Here is a 20,434-nt window from a genome sequence, read left to right on the forward strand (position 1 = left end):
ACAAGCTGGGATGTGATGGGTGGATGAGGGAAGGGGGAGTATGAATGGTGTTACAAGCTGGGAGGTGATGGGTGGATGAGGGAGTGGGGAGTATGAATGATGTTACAAGCTGGGATGTGATGGGTGGATGAGGGAAGGGGGAGTATGAATGGTGTTACAAGCTGGGAGGTGATGGGTGGATGAGGGAGGGGGAGTATGAATGATGTTACAAGCTGGGATGTGATGGGTGGATGAGGGAAGGGGGAGTATGAATGGTGTTACAAGCTGGGAGGTGATGGGTGGATGAGGGAGGGGGAGTATGAATGGTGTTACAAGCTGGGAGGTGATGGGTGGATGAGGGAAGGGGCAGTATGAATGGTGTTACAAGCTGGGAGGTGATGGGTGGATGAGGGAAGGGGGATTGTCAATGGCATCAGAAGCTGGGAGGTGAAAGTTGGAAGTGACAAAGGGCTGAAGAAGGGAATCTGTTGGGAGAGGGCGGTGGGACATGGAAAGGGAGGGTGTTGAGAGGTTGTGTGGGTCCCAACACCTCTTATTACACCTTTTTACACGGCTAAACCACCCTCCCCCTTCCTTCAGTCCAGATGAGATGCTGACTTTTCATTTCCCTCCGCAGATGCTGCCCGGTCTGCGGTCTCCGATGTCTTATGTTTTGTTCCAGGTTTCAGTGTGACTCCTGTCTGCCCCTGTGCTGTACGTGGCCCTGTCACTGTTAGACAGGATGAAGTATTTCCACTGCTCCAGATTAGGGCTATTTTTCACCTTCTCAGGCCGCCCGCCTGCCCGCCACTGGTCCATGCTGAGGCCAGCTCCGGCAAATCTGGCAAAGTGTGATTGTTTTTATCTCTGTTATTAGAATTCAGCAGCCCAAATGCAAACATTTTTGTCCCTGGATCTCCAGATCCATTTTCAAGCCTCTCGATTCAGACCCTCTGAAGACCCCAGGTACTCACATTCAATTGACTACTTCTTCCGCTGTTTCTCCCACCATGTTCTACGCGCCACATTTTCCACCATGAGAAGGTACCTGGGGTCCCTATCCCAGTCACTTCCACAACTCCGGGATTCCCTCTCTTCCACCTGCAATGAACCTGTCCAATGAACTTTATCCTCCACCGGATCCACACTTCCATTCTCCGGTTCTTCGATTTTCTCATGTCCTGCAAGAGTCGGAAGATTGGCCATCTGCAGACTCCAGCGCCGGCAGACGTGGACATCTCCAGACCGCGAGCCCTGCTGCTGTCCTCTACATTTCTAATGATCCCGAGCAGATTCAAAACCTCTGGACTCCACCGCCATTACTGCTGGTTCCAATGACCTCAGACATCTCTAAAGTGCCAATTGCACAACCTCCAACCTCCAACTCCAACTCCAGCCTGGACCAACAGCACCTCTAGGCCAGGACTTAATGCGCTGCTGCTGGAACCCCCATCTCCCCTCTACAATCTGTGTCTCTCGGGTCCCACCATCAGCTCTTGGGTCCTCAGAGTCTCTGTCGTCCTCTCACCCACCTTCCCTGACCACACCAACCCTCCCCTCTCCTCTGACTCTACCAACCCCTCACCTCTCCAATCCCAGCTCTCATCCGTGCCAGGTCTTCACCATCCCCTCCGACCTTCTCTCTGAGACAGAACGTTCTGTCCTCAGTAAGGGCCTCGCCTTTGTCCCCTTGCGCCCACACCACGGCGCTGAGTCTTTCTTCTGCTGCCTCTGTCCCTGAGCCAATTTCTTTGGCAAGGACTCCCCACTCTGCACCGATGACTCCTTCAATCCACCTGCTCTTCCGGGACACCCCACCCCGGTCTCCTCCTGCTCTAGACCTTCTCATTGCCAGCTGCCAATGGGACATCAATCATCTCAACTTAAACTCTCCTCTCTCCTATTCCAACCTCACTCCTTCCGAACGCTCTGCTCTCCACTCCCTCCGCATCACTCCTAACCTCACCATCAAACCCTCAGATAAGGGGGGTGTTGTAGTAATCTGGTGTACTGACCTTGCTGAGGCCCAGCGCCAAATCTCAGACAGCTCCCCTTGCTTACCCCTCGAACAGGACCCCAACTAAGGAGCCCCAGACCACTGTCTCCCACACCATCACTAACCTTTTAAACTCTGGGGATCTCCCATCCACTGCCACAAATTTTATAGTTCCCTCACCCAGCACCTCCCGTTGCTACCCAAGATCGACAAACCTGCATGCCCAGGTAGACCCATTGTTTCAGTTTGTTCCTACCCCTACTGAACTCATATCTGCATACCTTGACTCTGTTTTATCCTCCAGTCCATTCCCTTACAACTACATCCATCTCAGTTCACACACACTTGATCTTTTCAATGATTTCAAGTTCCCTGGCCCCGAGCATCTTATTTTCACAATGGATGTCCAGTCCCTATACTCCTTCATCCTCCACCAGAAAGGCCTCAAAGCTCTCCCTTTCTTTCTGGACATCAGGCCTAACCAGTTCCCCTTCACCTGGCGGAACGTCCTCACACTCAATAATTTTTCCTGTGGCTCCTCCCACTTCCTTCAAACAAAAGATGTAGCCGTGGATCCCAGCTATGCCTGCCTTTTTGTCCGCTACATGGAACAGTCTATGTTCCAAGCCTACACTGGTATTGCTCCCCTGATTTTTCCTATGCTGCATCAACAACTGCATTGGTGCTGCTTCCTGCACACATGCTGAGCTCAACTTCATCCACTTCCACCCTGCCCTCAAATTTACCTGGTCCATTTCTGACACTTCCCTCTCCTCCCTCCTCTCAACCTCTCTATATCCATCTCTGGAGACAGCTTATCTACTGATGTCTATTACAAACCCACAGACTCTCACAGCTACCTGGACTATAACTCTTCTCACCCTGTTATTTTTAAAAATGCCATCCCCTTCTCTTAAGTCCTCCGTCTCCACCACATCTGCTCTCAGGATGAGGCTTTTCATTCCAGAAATATGGAGATGGTCTCCTTCTTCAAAGAAAGGGGCTTCCCTTCCTCCACCATCAATGCTGTCCTCAACCACATCTCTTCCATTTCACGCATGTCTGCTCTCACCCCATCCTCCCACCACCCTACCAGGGATAGGGTTCCTCTTGTCCTCACCTACCACCCCACCAGCCTCCGCATCCAAAACATAATTCTCCATAACTTCTGCCATCTCTAGTGGGATCCCACCACCAAGCACATCTTTTTCTCTGTCCCCTTCACCCCTCCACTTTCTGCTTTTCACAGGGATCACTCCCCACGCAACTCCCTTGTCCATTCGTCCCTCCACACTGATCTCCCTTCTGGCACTTATCCTTGCAAGCAGAACAAGTACTACACTTGCCCCTACACTTTCTCCCTCACTACCTTTCAGGGCCCCAAACAGTCCTTCCAGGTGAGGCGACACTTCACCTGTGACAAACATGAGGAAGTCTGCAGATGCTGGAAATTCAAGCAACACACACAAAATGCTGCTGGAACACAGGGTCCTGACAAAGGGTCTCGGCCTGAAACGTCGACAGCGCTTCTCCCTATAGATGCTGCCTAGCCTGCTGTGTTCCACCAGCATTTTGTGTGTGTTACTTCACCTGTGAATTGGTCAGGGTCATCTACTGTATCCGGTGCTCCCAGTGTGGCCTCCTGTATATCAGTGAGACCTGACGTAGATGGGGAGACTGCTTCGCTGAGCACCTACACTCTGTCTGCCAGAAGTGGGATCTCCCAGAGGCCACCCATTTTAATTCCACGTCCCATTCCCCTTCTGACATGTCAGTCTACTGTTGTGATGAGGCCTCACTCAGGTTGGAGGAACAACACCTTATATTCCATCTGGGTAGCCTCCAACATCGATTTCTCGAACTTCTGGTAATGCCCCTCCCGCTTCGCCATTCTCCATTCCTGTTCTTCCCCCCCCCCCCACCTTATTGCCTCCCTCTGGTGCTCCTCCCCCTTTTCTTTCTTCCATGCCGTTCTGTTCTTGCCTATTAGATTCTTCCTTCTCCAGCCCTGTATCTTTCGCCTATCAAAGTCCCAGCTCCTTACATCACCCCTCTACCCCCCCCCCCTCCGGTTTCACCTATCACCTTGGGTTTCTTCCTCCCCTCCCCTGACCACCTTAATCTGACTCCCATCTTTTTTCCCCAGTCCTGCTGAAGGGTCTCGGTCCAAAACGTTGACTGTTTACTCATTTCCATAGATGCTGCCTGGCCTGCTGAGTTCCTCCAGCATTTTGTGTGTGCTCCATGGTGTTAACATGATTTTTACAGAAAAATGCACAAATGGGGCCCTGCACCATTCCTTCAACTTGTGAAAGTTGTGGCCGTTGTCCTGGAAACACCAAACTGCAACCACACTTGGTGCTGAAAGGAGCAACAGCAGGCACTGATGATAAGGGCACATTACCCTTCAGCGACACCGGTGGTGGGAAGACCACTTAGCAGTCACTAGCAACAAGATGTACAGCGCACTACAGCAACACTGGTGGTGGGAAGAGCAAACAGCAATTACTGTCAACTGGGCAGACAGTGACACTGGTAGTTCTATCGTTGTGTGCCGTGTTGTATTATGTGGGTGACTGTGGTCTTTCCATGCCCATAAATGTCCCTGGCAAATTTTTCTACAGAAGTGGTTTGCCATTGCTAGCTTCTGGGCAGTGTCTTTACAAGATGGGCAACTCCCCCCTCCCCCCCCCACCACACACACCCTGCAGCCATTATCAAACCTGTTCAGAAATTGTCTGGCATCACTGGACGCATAACCGGCTCTTGTGATGTACATCAGCTGCGCATATCTGATCGGCGTGTGAAGCGGGTGCTTCACTTTGCACCAGGGTGACCTGTAGGCTAGCCAAGGGAAAAGGCGCATTTGGTAGAGACATATCTCTACCCCACACTAGTGGTAGGAGAACTGATTTAGTAGTCGTTGTTAATTGGATGACACTGCAGGAGGGAGAATTGGACAGCAGACACAAGACTGTAGATGCTGGAATCTAGAGAAACACAGAGAGTGAAGAAACGGGTCAATGTCTGTGGAAGGAGATGAACAGTCAATATTTGGAGTGTGGACCCTTTGCCTGACATGTCTAACAACTACACCGGTTGTGGGAGGATTGATTAGTAGGTCACTATTTTAACTAGGTGCACAGTGGATCACGTTAGTGTTGGCAGGACTGATTAATAGTTACTGTCAGTAGGAAGCACACAAAGCACTGGAGGAATGCAGCATCTGTGGAGAGTGGGTAATCTTGGATGGTGACAGGGAGATGAGGAAAGAGGAGAGAGAGTTGACGGGTGTGACAGAGTGAGTTTGAGGGCAGGGCAGGAGTTGGCGGCGAAGTCGATGGAACTGACGAGCCAGCGCAGGGGTGCCGATGGGATCGATTGTGTAGCAGAGGAAGGGTGGGGGAACAGGTTTGGGACAAAGACCGCTGCACATAGCCTAAGGAAAGATGGGCGCAGCTGAGGTCATGTTTGGTTTAGAGGAAGTTGGGAGGGTGAACAAAAGGAGGGAGTTTTTGAGGGTGAGGACCAGTTCTCCTAGACAGAGGGTGGGGGTGTGGTTATTGATGTAGGGGAAACTAGTCGGATTTGAGAAACGGAGAATCCCAACGACTTTCCTGTTGGGGGATAGATGTGATATAGTGACTGTGCTTGGTGAAAGTGAGGCTGTCAGGGCTAGGGAACTGAAAGCTGTTGAGATGTCATAGATGTAGCTGAAAGAAACTGGAATTGGTTTATTATTGTCATATGTACCAAGATGAGCGAAAAGCTTGTCTAGCATCCTGTCTGTACAGATCAAATCATTATTATAATGTTTTGAGGTAGCGTAAGGGAAAGCAATAACAGAATTCCAAATCGTGCTGGGCGTGGGAATAAATTTTGCTACTGAATATTATACTCTCAACCACATGCTCATCTAAGTCCTTCAGAAAACGGTTTTAATCAAATGTTCCTTCATTTATTATCCAAGTATATATGCAGAATATAACTCTGAGATTTGTCTTCTCCAGATAACCACGAAACAAAGAAAGCCATGGAATCCATTCAAAGAAAAACATCAAACCCACCCCCCCCACATGAAAAGGAACAGCAACACGATCATCAACCCCCACCCCGTTTCCCACAAAAAAAATCTAACAAAACACGCCAAACAGCAACAAGAACGTCAACCCCCAAGCCCCCACCCCTCACAGGAAAAAAAAACAACAAATTGTGACAAGAAGAAAAACCAGGCAAAAACACAGAATATAAAAACCATAAAACTGGAAAAGTCCAATCGATAGATAGTCTAATCTGTACATCACAGAACTTCAGTAATGAAGTTCTTGAATAATTGAGATTGTGAAATATTGAAACCTTGAAACGCCCCTCGGGTGGAATGGTATTGGTTTATTATTGTCATGTACTGAGTTACAGTGAAAACTTGTACACTGTTCATGTATACAGTATATGTATACTTGTATACAGTGTACGTAGACCTCTGTTAGTCTCGATAGGCCATGATTTGCACCTTGGAAAGTTTCCAGGGCAGGTTTTTTTATGGAAGACCGGCAGTTGCCCAGTTGCCCACGCCACCAATGTTGTCCAAGGGAAGGGCATTAGGACCCATACAGTTTGACACCGGTGTTGTCGCAGAGCAATGTGTGGTTAAGTGCCTTGCTCAAGGACACACACGCAGCCTCAGCCAAGGCTCGAACTAGCGACCTTCAGATCACTAGACGAACGCCTTAACCACTTGGCCACATAGGGTAGAATAAGGTAAAACAATAACAATAACAACTGTAACAGCTACCGAGAAAGTGCAGTGCAGGTAAACAGTAAAATGCAAAATCATACTGAAGTAGATTGTAAAGTCAAGGGCCCATCTTGTACTAGGGAACCATTCAGTAATGGAGTAGAAGCTGTCCTTTAGCCTAATGGTACATGCTTTCTGATTTTCTATCTTCTGCCCAAAAGGAGGGGGGAGGAGAGAGAATGAACAGTTTGGCACGAAACTGAATACTCAGCAAATAACATTAGAGAAGGGAAAGTCTGGTCTGGATTGTGGGGATGGAATGAGTCATGAAAGTACAGAGAGAAAGAGAGACAGGTTTCATTTTTCCTTTCTTGAGCCTAATCTGGACCGGTATTCCCAGCTGCGTAGGCATCTCTAGGCTTCCCTGAGTTGTAGCCAGGGTCCCATGACCCCGGGGGGTGGAGGAGCGGACGCCAAGTTGTTTCCAACCGTTTGATGACTTGTTCTAATGAAGGGGCAGAGCTGCAGTACCGGTTACCGCCCCGTGGTGGCGCTGTCGCTCTGCAGCTCGTCAACACCGATTCGAGGAGCGGGCCTGAGGGGTCAGAGTGCAACGGAGCTGAGGGTCAAGGGTGCAAACTGGATGGGTGGTTTCAGAGGGCAAAGGGAGTGAGAATTCGGAGTGTGGGAGAATGATTTTGGGAGGGTTTAGTCTAATAATGGGACGGGCGCAGTGGGTAGAGTCCCTGTTACTGTGTGTGTGTGTGTGTGTGTGTGTGTGTGTGTGTGTGTGTGTGTGTGTGTGTGTGTGTGTGTGTGTGTGTGTGTGTGTGTGTGTGTGTGTGTGTGTGTGTGTGTGTGTGTGTGTATACACACGTTCTCCCTGTGACCCCCGTTGGGTTTCCCACCGGGAGCTACATTTCCCTCCCGCCTCCCAACATCATCCAGGGTTGGTGGTTAAACGGCCACTGTAAATCACCCCCTTAGTATTTGGGTGAGGGGTTGAATCTGGGGAGCAGTTGATGGAAATATGATGGGGAGTATGATAATGTGGAGAGGATGGGTTGCAGGACAAGTATTGGAGGATTGAGACTGCTCTGGGGTTCAGCTTGGACTCGATGGCCTGAGCAGCCTCACTTGAAGGAAAGAAGAAATCTAGGAAGAAATTTAAGAGGGAGGGAGCAGATCAGAGTGCACAGGGATGGGTCGAATCTGGTGATTCTCTACCCCACCCTGGTTACCCTTGTCCCGTCTTCCCCCAGAGCATGCGACTGAAGCTGATCGCCAACAACAGCACGGTGGAGCGCCGTTTCAGCCCCTGGATCGGGGGCTCTATCCTCGCCTCCCTGGTGAGTGTCTGTCTGCAGAGGGCGGGGCTCGGAGGGAGTGGGTGTGTGTGGCTGGTACAGAGTGGAGGAGAGGAGAGGGTGATGATGGAGTGGGGTGTGGGGAGAAGGTGGACAGTTGGATGGGGAGTTCGGAAGAATGGTGGGGGCGAGGGGAGGTAATATAGATGGGAATGGGGGGAGGAAGGAGATTGTTGAGTAGACACCCATATGTCTCTAAACCTTTCCTATCCATGGACCTGTCTGAGTGTCTTTCAAGTGTTGTTAATGTATAGTTCTTGGGTGTGTGTATATATATATAAAAATATAATGCCCAAAATCTTTGCACAGTACTGTATTTGGTTAAAATAGGAATGTGATTGGGAAACAGAAATAAGAACGCTTAGTTTTGTATTAGCTCAGTAGTATTAAGTGTTACTTGGTAACTGGAAAGACGTAATATACAGTATTGTGCAAAAGTCATCATAGTGTCTCTCTCTCTCTCTCTCTCTCTACATATATATATATATATATACACACACACACCTAAAACTTTTGCATAGTACTGTATTTGTCAGTGTGGAGTGGAGAGTGAGTTTGTAAATCTGGTCAGAGCAAAAGATATTGGGAATGGTGAGGGTGGTGCACCGTGGGAGGGGTGTAGGGTGAGATGCAGATAAGGAATGTTGGAGGGATAGGGAGACATGTGGGTGCAGACACACCCAGCCTTGAGAAACCAGGCAAGGTAATTTGATTCCAAACAATTGGATTATTGATCATTACAGAATGTCTCTCTGGTGCTTCCTGCTCCCTGCCCCCTTCCCACTCCCAGTCTACAATAGAGACCCGTATCAGAATCAGGTTTATCATCACTCACAAATGTCATGAAATTTGTTATGCACCTCTGTAAGGTTACCTCTCGCCCCTTAAACTCCAAGGAATAAAGTCCTAACCTGCTCAACCTCACTCCATAACTCAGTCAATCAAGTCCTGGCAATACCCCCATCGATCCTCTCTGCACTATATCCAGTTTCAAGGCATCTTTTTCATGGCAGGGTGAACAAATCAGAATAACATCTAACTCTACACTCAGTGGCCTGACTAGTGAAGGCCAGTGTGCCAAAAGCTGCACTTGGCACACCCAGAGCGTTGCTCCCACTGCCCTCTTGGCACACCCAGAGCGTTGCTCCCACTGCCCTCTTGGCACACCCAGAGCGTTGCTCCAACTGCCCTCTTGGCATGCCCAGAAGCCACTCTCACCGCCCTTTCTGTGACTCCACTTTCAGGGAACCGTGCACCTGTACTCCCAGGCCCCTCTGTGCTACAACACTCCCCAGGACCCCATTCATCACTGTGGAAGTCCTACCCTAATATGTCTTCTCAAAATGCAACACCTTGCTCTTACTCGAATTAAACTCCACTTGCCATTCCTCAGCCCATTTATCCATCAAAATTCGATAATCACCTTCAGTATCAACCACAGCACCTATTCCAGTCTTCCACAAAAGGCAAGGTCGCCTGGTGGCCTCCTATTTCAATTTGACTTGCTCTTCCCATCCCAACATGTCTGGAAACTGCCTCCTCTACTGTCACCTTGAGGACACTCTCAGGTTGGAGGAGCAACACCTCATATTCCATCTGGGTAGCCACCAACCTGATGGTATGAACATTCTCTGCACCCCCCCCCCCACCGCCCGCTCTCTTTTTTCCCCCATTCCACATTCTGTGTCCCCTTCTCACCTGCACTTCACCTCCTCTTGGGTCCCCTCCTACACCTTCCCTTTCTCTAATGGTCCACTCTCCTCTCCCATCAATTCCTTATTTGCCAGCCCTTACTTCACCCCCTCCCCACTCCCTTCACCTTCTTATTCTGACTTCTGTTCTTTTCCCCCCCCCCCCACCCCTCTTTTTTGGTCCTGATAAAAGGCTGATTGGTTTTTCCTTTCCTTAGAGGCTACCTGACCTACTGAGCTCTTCCAGCATTTTGTGTGTGTGTGTGTGAGTGTGTTTCTCAAGATGTCCACCATCTACGGGAGAAACATCTCTTGTACTTTAGCTTCAAATCTCTTCTGTGTTAGTCTCGTCTGTACACTCAGTAAATGTGGAAGGACTGGGGCTGGGGGGGCGGGGTGCAAAGTCAGTCATCGGGAACTGCTGAGTGGGCCTGATACTCCCACCCTCTCTCCCCGCAGGGAACTTTCCAGCAGATGTGGATCTCCAAGCAGGAGTATGAAGAAGGCGGGAAGCAGTGTGTCGAGCGAAAGTGCCCCTGAGGAGCAGGCGCCCCTCCCTTCCCAACACCTGAGGGCAGGGTGGGTGGGGGGGGAGGACACTGGAATCTACTGGGTAGCTGACCCTTACCTCTGTCCACCCAGCCCCATTCTCTCGCCCTCCTCCAGACCCTATCCACCCCTTCATCGTCACAGTTCCTCCACTCCCTTCTCCTTCCATAACCCACACGTGGGATCTTCACCCAGTGCTGGACTTGGATTCTGACCAGGCCCAGCCTGCAAGATTGGGCTAGGTTCGGTCTGGTCTGGGGCCCCAACCACGTTACCACGAAGAGGTCTCATTGCCCTATTTCCCCGGAATCGAGGGACCTCCAGCCTGCCGCCTTTCAGCTGCTGTTCTGGGAAGGATAGGTCCTCTGTGGCAGAGCGGTCACCCTTCGCCCTTATAGGAAGATGCCAGTGATGAGCGGAGCTGCCTCACTCTGGATCACACAGAGTAAGGCCATTCGGTCTGGTGGGTTCCTCCTGGTGGAGTTGACACCCAACGAGAGCCACTTCCCCACCCTTGCTTCTCCATCTCAGCCCCTTCAGATGTTGACTGTGACCTTGCAGGTGGCGATGGTCCTGATGCAGGTCCTTGTCTGGGTGGGATGGTGGGAGAGTTTGGCTTTCCCTCCTCTTGAGTACCCAGCCTGACCCACGGCCCATAGCCTGGCTTTATCATCCTGCCAACGCCCACCCACCCTTGCCCACTCTCCCAACCCTCTTGTGCCCAGGAATCCCACCAGGGAAGGCCTCCCCCTACTGTATTGTCCATGCTAACAGCTGCAATTGACACCGAGGCCAAGAAAGCTTGCCAGCGCCTCTCCTTCCTCAGGAGGCCACAGCAGTTCAGCGCGTTCCCTTATCAATGCACCGTAGAAGGCATATCCTATCTGGACGTGCCCTGGCTTGGTACAGCAACTGCTCTGTACATGACCACGGAAAGCTGCAGAGGGTTGTGGACACAGCTTGGAACATCACAGAAACCAGCCTCCCCTCCATGGATTCTGTCTAAACTTCTCACTGCCTCAGTACAGCAGCCAACACGGTCAAAGACCTCCCCTGCCCCGGGCATTCTCTCTTCTCCCCTCTCCCATCGGGCAGACGATACAAACACCTGAAAGTGCGCTCCACCGGGCTCAAGGACAGCTTGTAGGGCTGTCGAATGGAACTCTGGTACAATAAGATGGAGGGTCTCAGCCCAAAACGAGGACTGTTATTTTCCAGAGCCCCCAGCATTTTGTATCTGTTGATGCAGATTTCCAGCATCTGCAGTGCCTTGCGTCTACAATAAGATGAACTCTTGACTTCACAATTTACCTTGACGTGGCCCTCGCACCTTATTGTCTGCCTGCACTGCGCTCCCTCTGTAACACTTTATTCTGCATTCTGTTAATGCTCCCCCCCCCCCGTACCACCGCAGTACACTGATGTGATGCAATGACTGCACGCAAAAGAGTTTTTCCACTGTACATCAGTACTTGTGACCATAATAAACCCATCGCCAGTTGGCAGGTTTCGGGGATAGGTGTGGGTTAAGCTTTGACGGGAGGGCGAAAGAGCCTGCTCTTTGCCCATTCTCTCAACACAGCCCACCCTGGCCGGGACCCAGTAGATCACAGGCTGACTCCAAGGTTCGCTGGAGGCCACAGGAACCACTGCCTGATTTGGCCGCCATCTCCTGAGTTGGGAAGACCAACAGGCGATCCTGTTCGAGGAGCCAGGTAGAAGTGGCATGGGAGAACAAATGGGATTGGAGGCCTGCACGGAGTGGATGGGCCAAAGGGCCTGTTTTGGTGATTGGTCTGTTTCCTCCTGAGCCAGGTTTCTGCGCAGTGATTTCCCAGAGCAGCTCCTTTCTCAGTCAGACCAGCCATGTTGTGGAACTACTAACGTTACCTCCCCTCCCCGTAGATCAAAGAGGAAGGGTGTGGTGATGGAGATCTGAGAGCACACTCCTAGTTCAGGGGGGTGGTGAACCAGACCCCAACCTTTACTGGGTGACAGCGGCAATGAGGAGGGAGAGAGGGAATTGGAGCCATTTTATTGTACATCAAATCAGACAGTGAAATGCTTCCTTGGCATCAAACCAAATCAGCGAGGATCGTGCCTGGCAGCCCACAAGCGTTGCCACACTCCCAGTGCCTACGTAGTGTGCCCGCAACTCGATGACCCCAACTTGAACGTGTTTGAAACGGGAGAGGAAACTAGAGTACCCCCCCCCCAAAAATGTGATAACAGAAATTCCATATAAACTCTTTATAGGCAGCGTCGGGAATCGAACCCTGATCGGTGAATCGTCAGTGGTGTAAATAATTGTGCTAACCGGTACGCTATAGTGCCACCACCCGAATAGATTGTTCCGTACATAACACTTCAAGGTAACGAGAGATTAACCGAATGGGGTAAATGTTTGTGTTAGTTGAGTGTCGGTCTGTGACCTCCTATTGCGCCAAGATGAGGCCATTCTCAGGGTGAAGGAGCAACACCTTATATTCCGTCTGGGTAATATCCAACTTGATGGCATGAATAGCGACTTCTCCTTCTGGTTAAAAAAAACTCCTCCTTCTCCCCCCTCTTCTATTCCTCACTCTGGCCTTTCACCTCTTCTAACCTGCCTATCTCTTCCCTCGGTGTCCCTCCTTCCCTTCCCCTGTACTGCACTCTACTCTTCTGTCAGATTCCTGCCTCTCCGGCCCTTTACCTTTCCTACACGCAGGGCTTCACCTATCACCCACCAGCTATCCTCCTTCCCATAGAACCAGAGAACATTACAGCACAGAAACAGGCCCTTCGGCCCTTCTTGTCTGTGCCGAACCATTTTGCTGCCTAGTCCCACTGACCTGCACCTGGGCCATATCCCTCCAAACTCCTCTCATCCATGAACCTGTCCAAGTTTTTCTTAAATGTTAAAAGTGAGCCCGCATTTACCACTTCATCTGGCAGCTCATTCCACACTCCCACCACTCTCTGGGTGAAGTCTCCCTCCACCTTTTTATTGTGGTGTCTGCCCCCTCTCTTTCCAGTCCTGAAGAAGGGTCTCGGCCCGAAACGCCGACTGTTGATTCATTTCCGTAGAGGCTGCCCGACCTGCTGGGTTCCTCCAGCGTTGTGTGTGTGTTGCGCAGTTACAGAGGAAGTGCGGCGCAGGCACACAATAAAGATTTTATAAAAAGGCCACGACGAGGTCGATCAAGGGTACATTTTTAGGGTTTTGGACAGGCACATGGATGTGAGGAAGATGGAGGGATATGGACACGGTGTAGGCAGGAGGGGTTAGTGTTTGAGTGTTACTGATTAGCTTTGTGGGCCGAATGGCCTGTTCCTGTGCTGTACTCTTCTATACACCAGAGATCCATTCAAGAGTCTGATAACAGCGGGGTGGAAGCTGTCCTTGAGCCCGGCGGTACGCGCGCTCCTGCCCGGTGGGAGGGGAGGGGAGGGGAGGGGAGGAGATGGTCGGAGGCATCCTTGATCATGTTGGCTGCTCTCCCGACGAATCGGGTGGTGTAGACGATGGACGGGAGGCCGGGTGCCTGTTCTGTGAGGGGTCGTTGGACTGATGCCCCCGCCCCGCCTGGAGCAGGACCAACCAGGACGAGGTCCGTGGACTTGACAGGAAGAAGCACCTCAGAAGAGAGGAGCTGGAGTCGGGGGCTCCCGTCTAATCTTGCCGGTACCTGGTAAAACTCCAGGCGGTTCCCCACGTCCGGGTGGGAGCTAGTAGGTCCTGTTTCGGAAGCTGTCCTCGAATTACTGGCCGGCCAGTCGTCGGGATTTATCAGGGGCGTTTCTCCGTGGATTATTACCCCAGGCAACGCATGATCGTCGCCTACCATGGTTCGAGGGTCAGGTGGAGCTCAGATCATAAGGCACAGGAGCAGAATTGGGCCATACTGCCCATCGAGCCTGTTCCGTTATCTATCCCCCGCTTCCGGAAACCACCCCGGGTTCTCTCAGAACCCCACTGGAGATAAATTCGTTTATCGAGACCTTCTTCCACCATTCGTTGTGGAGGGAGAGGGTTCCAACAGGGTGAGAGGGTGTCCCGTGTCTCGCTGAAGGAGACTAACAGGTCGCGACCCCCTAGTTAGTGACGGTCCCTGCCCCCTGTCTTTGTCCTCTGTTTCCCCACACCTTTGGAAATGGAATAAAGATGGTCCCCTTCTTTGTTCCGTTTTCTAAGGAGTCCTAGTCGGTGATCACAGCAAAACATTACTGTAATTCACCATTCACAACGAAAACGTTGAAATTACAGCTCGGCCATCGCCATTCAGAGCGCCCCCGGGTCACGGTGTCGTCCACTAGTCCCAGAAACACCCCAATGTGGGGGGAAGAGAGAGAGAGAGACAGAGATGTCCGTCCCCCCCATGAGGCCTGTGCCCTTGTCTCTGCCCCCTCAAAAGAATGATCTGTGACCTTGTCTCTGCCTCCCGAGAGTGATCTGTTCCCTTGTCTCTGCCCCCCTGAGAGTGATCTGTGACCTTGACTCTGTCCCTCCCCCATGAGAGGTCTGTTCCCTTGTCTCTGCCCCCTCCCTGACAGAGAGAGACCTGTGCCCTTGTCTCTGCCCACCCCAGAGAGTGATCTGTGACCTTGACTCCGCTCTTACCCCATGAGAAGCCTGTGCCCTTGTCCCTGTCCCCGACGAGTGATCTGACCTTGTCTCTGCTCCCAATAGAGAGACCTGTGACCTGTGCCTCTGCCTCCCCAAGAGCGAGAGATCAGTGCCCTTGTTCTGCCCCCCCGAGAGCAAGAGATCAGTGCCCTTGTTCTGCCTCCCCAAGAGCGAGAGATCAGTGCCCTTGTTCTGCCCCCCCGAGAGAGATCAGTGCCCTTGTTCTGCCCCCCCCCCCGAGAGGAAGAGACCTGTGGCCCTTGTCTCTGCAATCCCCCCCCCCAGAGAGACAGTACCCTTCTGTCTGCACCCCAAGAGAGAGACCAGTGTCCTTGTCTGATTCCCTCCCCCGAGAGAGACCTGTGCACTTACACCTTCACCCTCCCCTCCTGGGAAAGAGAAGGGAGATCTCCTTGTCTTCCCCATAGGAAAGGGTGCTCATTCGCCCTGTGCCCTGCCCTCCCCCCCGCCCGGATTAATCTTTACAATCTCGCCTCAAACTCCTTCCTCGTCGATCCCCGGCCTCCGATGGGTGAGCAATGCTCATGGTGAGGCGGTCACCCCGTTGTCGGGCCCGTTCCAATCCGCAGTTCCCTCCCCAGGTACTGCCAGTTGTGGGTGTCTGAGAGAATGGAGGGTGGATTGCGGTCATCGCCAGCCGGGTGGGGTGGCGTCGAGGAGTCGGACGACTGCGCTTTCCAGACGTCTCCCCGGCTCGGAACGGAACCCGGGGAATGACCTGTAACGGATCTACCGGAATCACAACAGAAGCCGCCCCGGTTGCTGCCCCCTCCCTCGGCTCGTGGCGAACGGACCGAACCTCCTCTCCGTTCAAGATCCCATGACCCCGTTTGGATGGCCCGGGTTAAGGGACGATGCTGCTCCAAATATTGCCCCGCCTCTCAATTACCACAGCCCATCGGATAGGGACGCCTCCCGTTGTAAACTAAACCCGACCAGAAGACCTTTTCCCCTTTCATTCTCTGTGATTCGTACCTTGCCCTTTGTGAACATTTTGATTGATAAAGTGTGATATTTTAATACTTCCCGTTATGATTTCATTGTATTGGCCTCTCGATCATCCCCGGTTTTAATCCCCTCACTGTTGGGAGCTCTGCCTGGACCCTGAGCTCCGGGATTACTCCCCACTTCCCCGTGGAACAGAACTCCGGGACATTCAGTGACTGCACAACACACATTCTCAATGCTGGAAAAACTCAGCAGGTCCGGAAGCATCTATGGAAGGGGAAGTAAGTGTCGACGTTTTGGGCCGACGTCCTGATGATCGAAGCGGATCCGAAACGTTGGCTCTTTAGATGCTGCCTGACCTGCTCAGTGCCTGGAGCGATTTTGCGTGCGTTGCTCTGGATTTCCAGTACCCGCAGAATCTTCTGTATGTAGTTCGCTCTCACTGGGGGCTCGGGGTGGGATTCCGAGCCACAAGCGGGTCGGGCAGTCCCACTGTAGGGGGAAGTGGACAGTCGACGTTCCGGGTCCGGACCTTTGACCTGGAAATGGAACTAAGTTCAACCCCGCACCTCGGAGACATCTCAGAAAGTCTTCATTTACGACCAAAGCTCTGTAAAATAAACAGAATTTCCGCGTCGCTCTGTGGAAATTTTGTACAAGGAGTTATCTGATAATCCGATGGTCCCCAGAGTCCGGATTGGGTACTGAAACTGCACCCCGTTCCCACTCACTGGAATCCTGCATTTACTGGAAATTAAATTACACGGCCGTGTCGTATCTAAAATGCGGGTGTTGGGGTTGTTACAGTCGGAAACGAGTAGTGCTGAACCGAGAGGATGTCCTGCATTTCCTTGCCAGCCGAGCACAGCAGCGACGACCGGAACGCTCTCTCTTCTCCAGCCTATTGAACTCCCGGAACCGCTTTCCAATATTACTTCCGAAATCACGGGGCTCTCCTGAATGTGGTCCTAAGGCTAGAACCTGGGCTCCAAATCCCTTTCGTGATTAAGAAAATGGGGCGGGGGTCGCAGGGACGGCAATATGCAAGAATCAATACTCATTGATTGATTAGGACAGAATGCCGGTCACTGAAATAGGGAAAGTCGAGTTGCAGGCTAGGACATTTGCTGCAATTCATAACCAAAGACAATCCAAGTGAAGAGGTTAAACAGAGTAGGGATCAGGCTCCTGATGTGTTGGAAACCAGCAACAGCCAAAAACTCCTGTCATTCACTCCGCTCGCTTTAAACCGCGCGTCCCTCCGTCATTGCTGCCAACTTCAAACCAGCCGACGGGACCTTTTCCAGTTTCCGCATTCTCTCTTCCTCTCGACCACGGCCCTCCTCAACCCCTCCCCTCCGGACGCAATTAATCACAACCAAATTTCTTTTACGCCTTTATACTAATAAGTTTCTTAACATGTATTCTCTCCATATTTGCAACTCCAAACTCCCATAACTCGCGACCCAGAACCATTTCCCGCGTAACTGAGTCACAGAAAACCACTCTATGTACTATGGGAGGGGGAATTACGCAGGGTGATGGGGGGAACTGGAGAGAGAAACCCCGGGGATAAAGGGGCAGCTGGAAAAAGGAAATCCCGACATGTCAGTCCGTGGTCTCCTCTACTGCCGCCATGTGGCCGCACTGAGCTTGGAGGAGTAACACCTTATATTCCGTCTAGGTAGACCCCAACTTCATGGCATGAACATCGATTTCTCGAACATCTTGTGGTTGCTTTCCCCCCCACCACCCCACGCTTCACCATTGCTGTTTCCCTCCGTCACCTTATCTCCTTACCTGCCCATCACCTCTGATACCTCTCCTCCTCTTTCTCACACGGTCTTCTACCCTCTGCTATCAGCCATTTATCCCTTTCACCAATCAGCTTCCCATCTCTTCAACCCCCCCCCACCCCCTCCCGGTTTGACGTATCACGTTATTCTTCTTCCTCCCCTCCCCCACCTTCTTACTCTGACTTCTCCCTTCCGTTCCAGTCCCGATGAAAGCTGTTGGCTTCCACTCATTTCCGTCGATGCCGACCGACCTGCTGAGTTTCTCCAGCATTCTGTGTCTGTTGCTTGGATTTCCAGCTTCGGCAGATTTTCTCTGCTGGAAATTCCAACGTTCATGCCATTAGGAATATGAGGTGCTCATACCGCCCCCCCCCCCCCCCCCCCACCCAGCTTGAGTTTGCCCTCACATTGGCGGTGGAGGCGGCCGAGGACAGACAGGTCTGTGGGGAAAGGGGAGGGCTATTAAAATGGCCCAGAGCTCCAGTTAACGATGCGGGGGGGGGGGGGGGGGCGGGGAATAAGGGGTGAGACGAGATGGGAAGACGGGGAAAAGTTGGGGTTTGGGAGACAGAGATTGGCCATCTTCTCTCTCCGCTCAGTCCAGATACCGGGTCTCGACCCCGAAACGTCGACAGTTCCCTGCCCCCTATTCCTGATTCCTCCAGCTTGGGTCTTCCAATGTCTATGGCGTTAGTTGGGAGCTCTGTCCTCCTCCCTGGGATCAGCGCCCGACGAGGAGTCACCCTCGGCCGTTCCTTCCAGGAGTCCGGGAAGCCTCTGCAAGATGGCGCTGAGGGTGTCGTTGAGGGCCCCCACCGCTCGTACCAGTTGTCCCAGGGTCCTAGCCTGTTCCTCCAGCAGGCGCCCATTGGCTCGCAAGAGGGCAGTCTGCTCTTCCGATTGGCTGCAGGAGGGGCGCGGGACATCCCGGGATGATTGGGCGGGGGTGAGCGTCACATAATCTTCAATTTCTGTGGGGAGGGAGGGTGGAGTTAGTGAAGTTATGAAGGCCTTAGATATAGTTGATGGCCCATGGGGGTGACCATAGGTTAAAAAAAACAAACGCCGAGGCTTTAACTAAAAGAAGAATTAGGGAGGAGTCGGGGGTCATTGTCGGAGCCGGAACGGTGGCGGGTGTACACTGGAAGAGCAGTCAACAGCAGAGTTGCATGAGTTGGGTTGGAAAGCATTTTCCTTGACTAACACATATAGAATGGGCCGAACAGCCTCCTGCTGGACTTTCATTTCCTCACGATTCCAACGTCTGCGAAATGTGCAGACACAGGAAGCATTTCTGCTTTGGGCTGTGAGTTCTGGACCCTCATCCCCTCCCGAGGCAGCACAGTGACGGAGTGGTTAGCACAACGCTTTACAGTACAGCCAGTGCGGGTTTAATTCCAGCCGTTGCGTGTAATGAGCTTGTACTTTTACCCCTGGCCTCATCGGTTTCCTCCGGGTACTCCTATTCCCTCTCACATTCCAAACACCTACCGGTTGGTGGGTTGTAAATTGTCCCGTGGTTAGACTCGGGTTAAATTGGGGGATTGCAGGGCTCGAAGAGCCGAAAAGACCTACTTTGCGCTGTCCCTCGATAAATAAAAATAATAAATAAGTGTCCTCCCTTATTCTCCCCTTAGACAAAACTTGAATATTTCGACTATTTGACCCCGTGGGAAAAATTGGGAGATAGATCAAAGGACAAACGTGCGGTCTGATATAGGGGCGGGGGCTGCGCAGGAGCAGGGTCTGTGACTGGACAACGTCTCCGGACTGCTCCGAGTCCGGGGTAACCTTCTGCTGTGCGGCCCCACGGGGTAAGGGCGAGGCAGACTTGTTGATCGGTGTACATAGACTCTGTGTTGTCCTAAAGGTGGGGCCTAGATCACAGGCACAGCAGAGTGGACAGACACCACCCCAGAGAGAGTCCGTACCGATCATTTACACCGATCCCATTTCAATCTCCCCACACTCCCGACAGACAGGGTTGCGAGGGAGGGGAGCGGCCATGATTACTGCGGCTGATCAACACAGCGACCCGACACGTCGATTGCAATGTGGAAGGAGACGGGAGAGAAAGGTCGAGAAGTTTGAAAGATTGGGATGGCGAGCTGTGGTTTAGCTGACTGTTCAGTGAAGGGTGAACGGCAGTGGGTGGGAGTCCGGACCACGGCGCTGTGGTACTGCAGTAAGTAAGCTTTCCATTGCACCCGTACAGAGTTGTGTGTATCAACAAACTCGACTGTGACGTTGATCCCGACCTCAGGTGTGTGTGTGTGTGTGTGTGTGTGTGTGTGTGTGTGTGTGTGTGTGTGTGTGTGTGTGTGTGTGAGTGTGTGTGTGTGTGTGTGTGTGTGTGTGTGTGTGTGTGTGTGTGTGTGTGTGTGTGTGTGTGTGTGTTTCCCCAGGGTGGGAGACTGCGAGGTGAGTGCTTGAGAAACGTGTCTGGGTATCAGTCGAGGAGCTGTGAGCACGTGGGGTGGTCTTTAATATGAGGGGGTAAAGGGGCGGTGTAATGGAATGACTCTTTGTGTGTGTAGGGAGTGTCAGAGGAGTGGGGTGTGAAGGGTGTGCGTGGGGGCGACGTGTGAGAGATGGTTGTGTGTATAGAGAGTGTCAGGGAGGGGTGCGTGAAGCGGGTGCGGCGGTGTTTGAATGTGAGGGGATAAGGCGAGGGAGCTTTTGTGACAAGTGCGGTTCCTTAAGTTTGTTATAACCGGGAGTGGTGATAGGGATAAGCTCCACT

The 20,434-nt window shown here is 52.0% G+C and overlaps 1 protein-coding gene and 1 long non-coding RNA gene across 2 annotated transcripts in view; one reads left to right on the forward strand and one right to left on the reverse strand.

The window, feature by feature from the left end:
- Positions 1-7,695: 7,695 nt before the first annotated feature.
- Positions 7,696-15,969, forward strand: LOC140729261 (uncharacterized). Its single transcript, XR_012099299.1, has 2 exons — positions 7,696-8,059; positions 10,228-15,969. It is a non-coding gene; the product is annotated as an uncharacterized lncRNA (long non-coding RNA).
- Positions 15,970-18,064: 2,095 nt separating this feature from the next.
- LOC140729263 (ephrin type-B receptor 3-like) overlaps positions 18,065-20,434 on the reverse strand; it is a 45,067-nt gene continuing 42,697 nt past the window's right edge. Inside the window, exon 4 of the mRNA XM_073048841.1 lies at positions 18,065-18,662. Coding sequence (XP_072904942.1) covers positions 18,382-18,662 — 281 coding nt within the window. The 3' untranslated portion in view covers positions 18,065-18,381. The remainder of the gene's footprint in view (positions 18,663-20,434) is intronic.

Source organism: Hemitrygon akajei, chromosome 6, assembly GCF_048418815.1.
Source record: "Hemitrygon akajei chromosome 6, sHemAka1.3, whole genome shotgun sequence".
NCBI lineage: Eukaryota > Metazoa > Chordata > Chondrichthyes > Myliobatiformes > Dasyatidae > Hemitrygon > Hemitrygon akajei.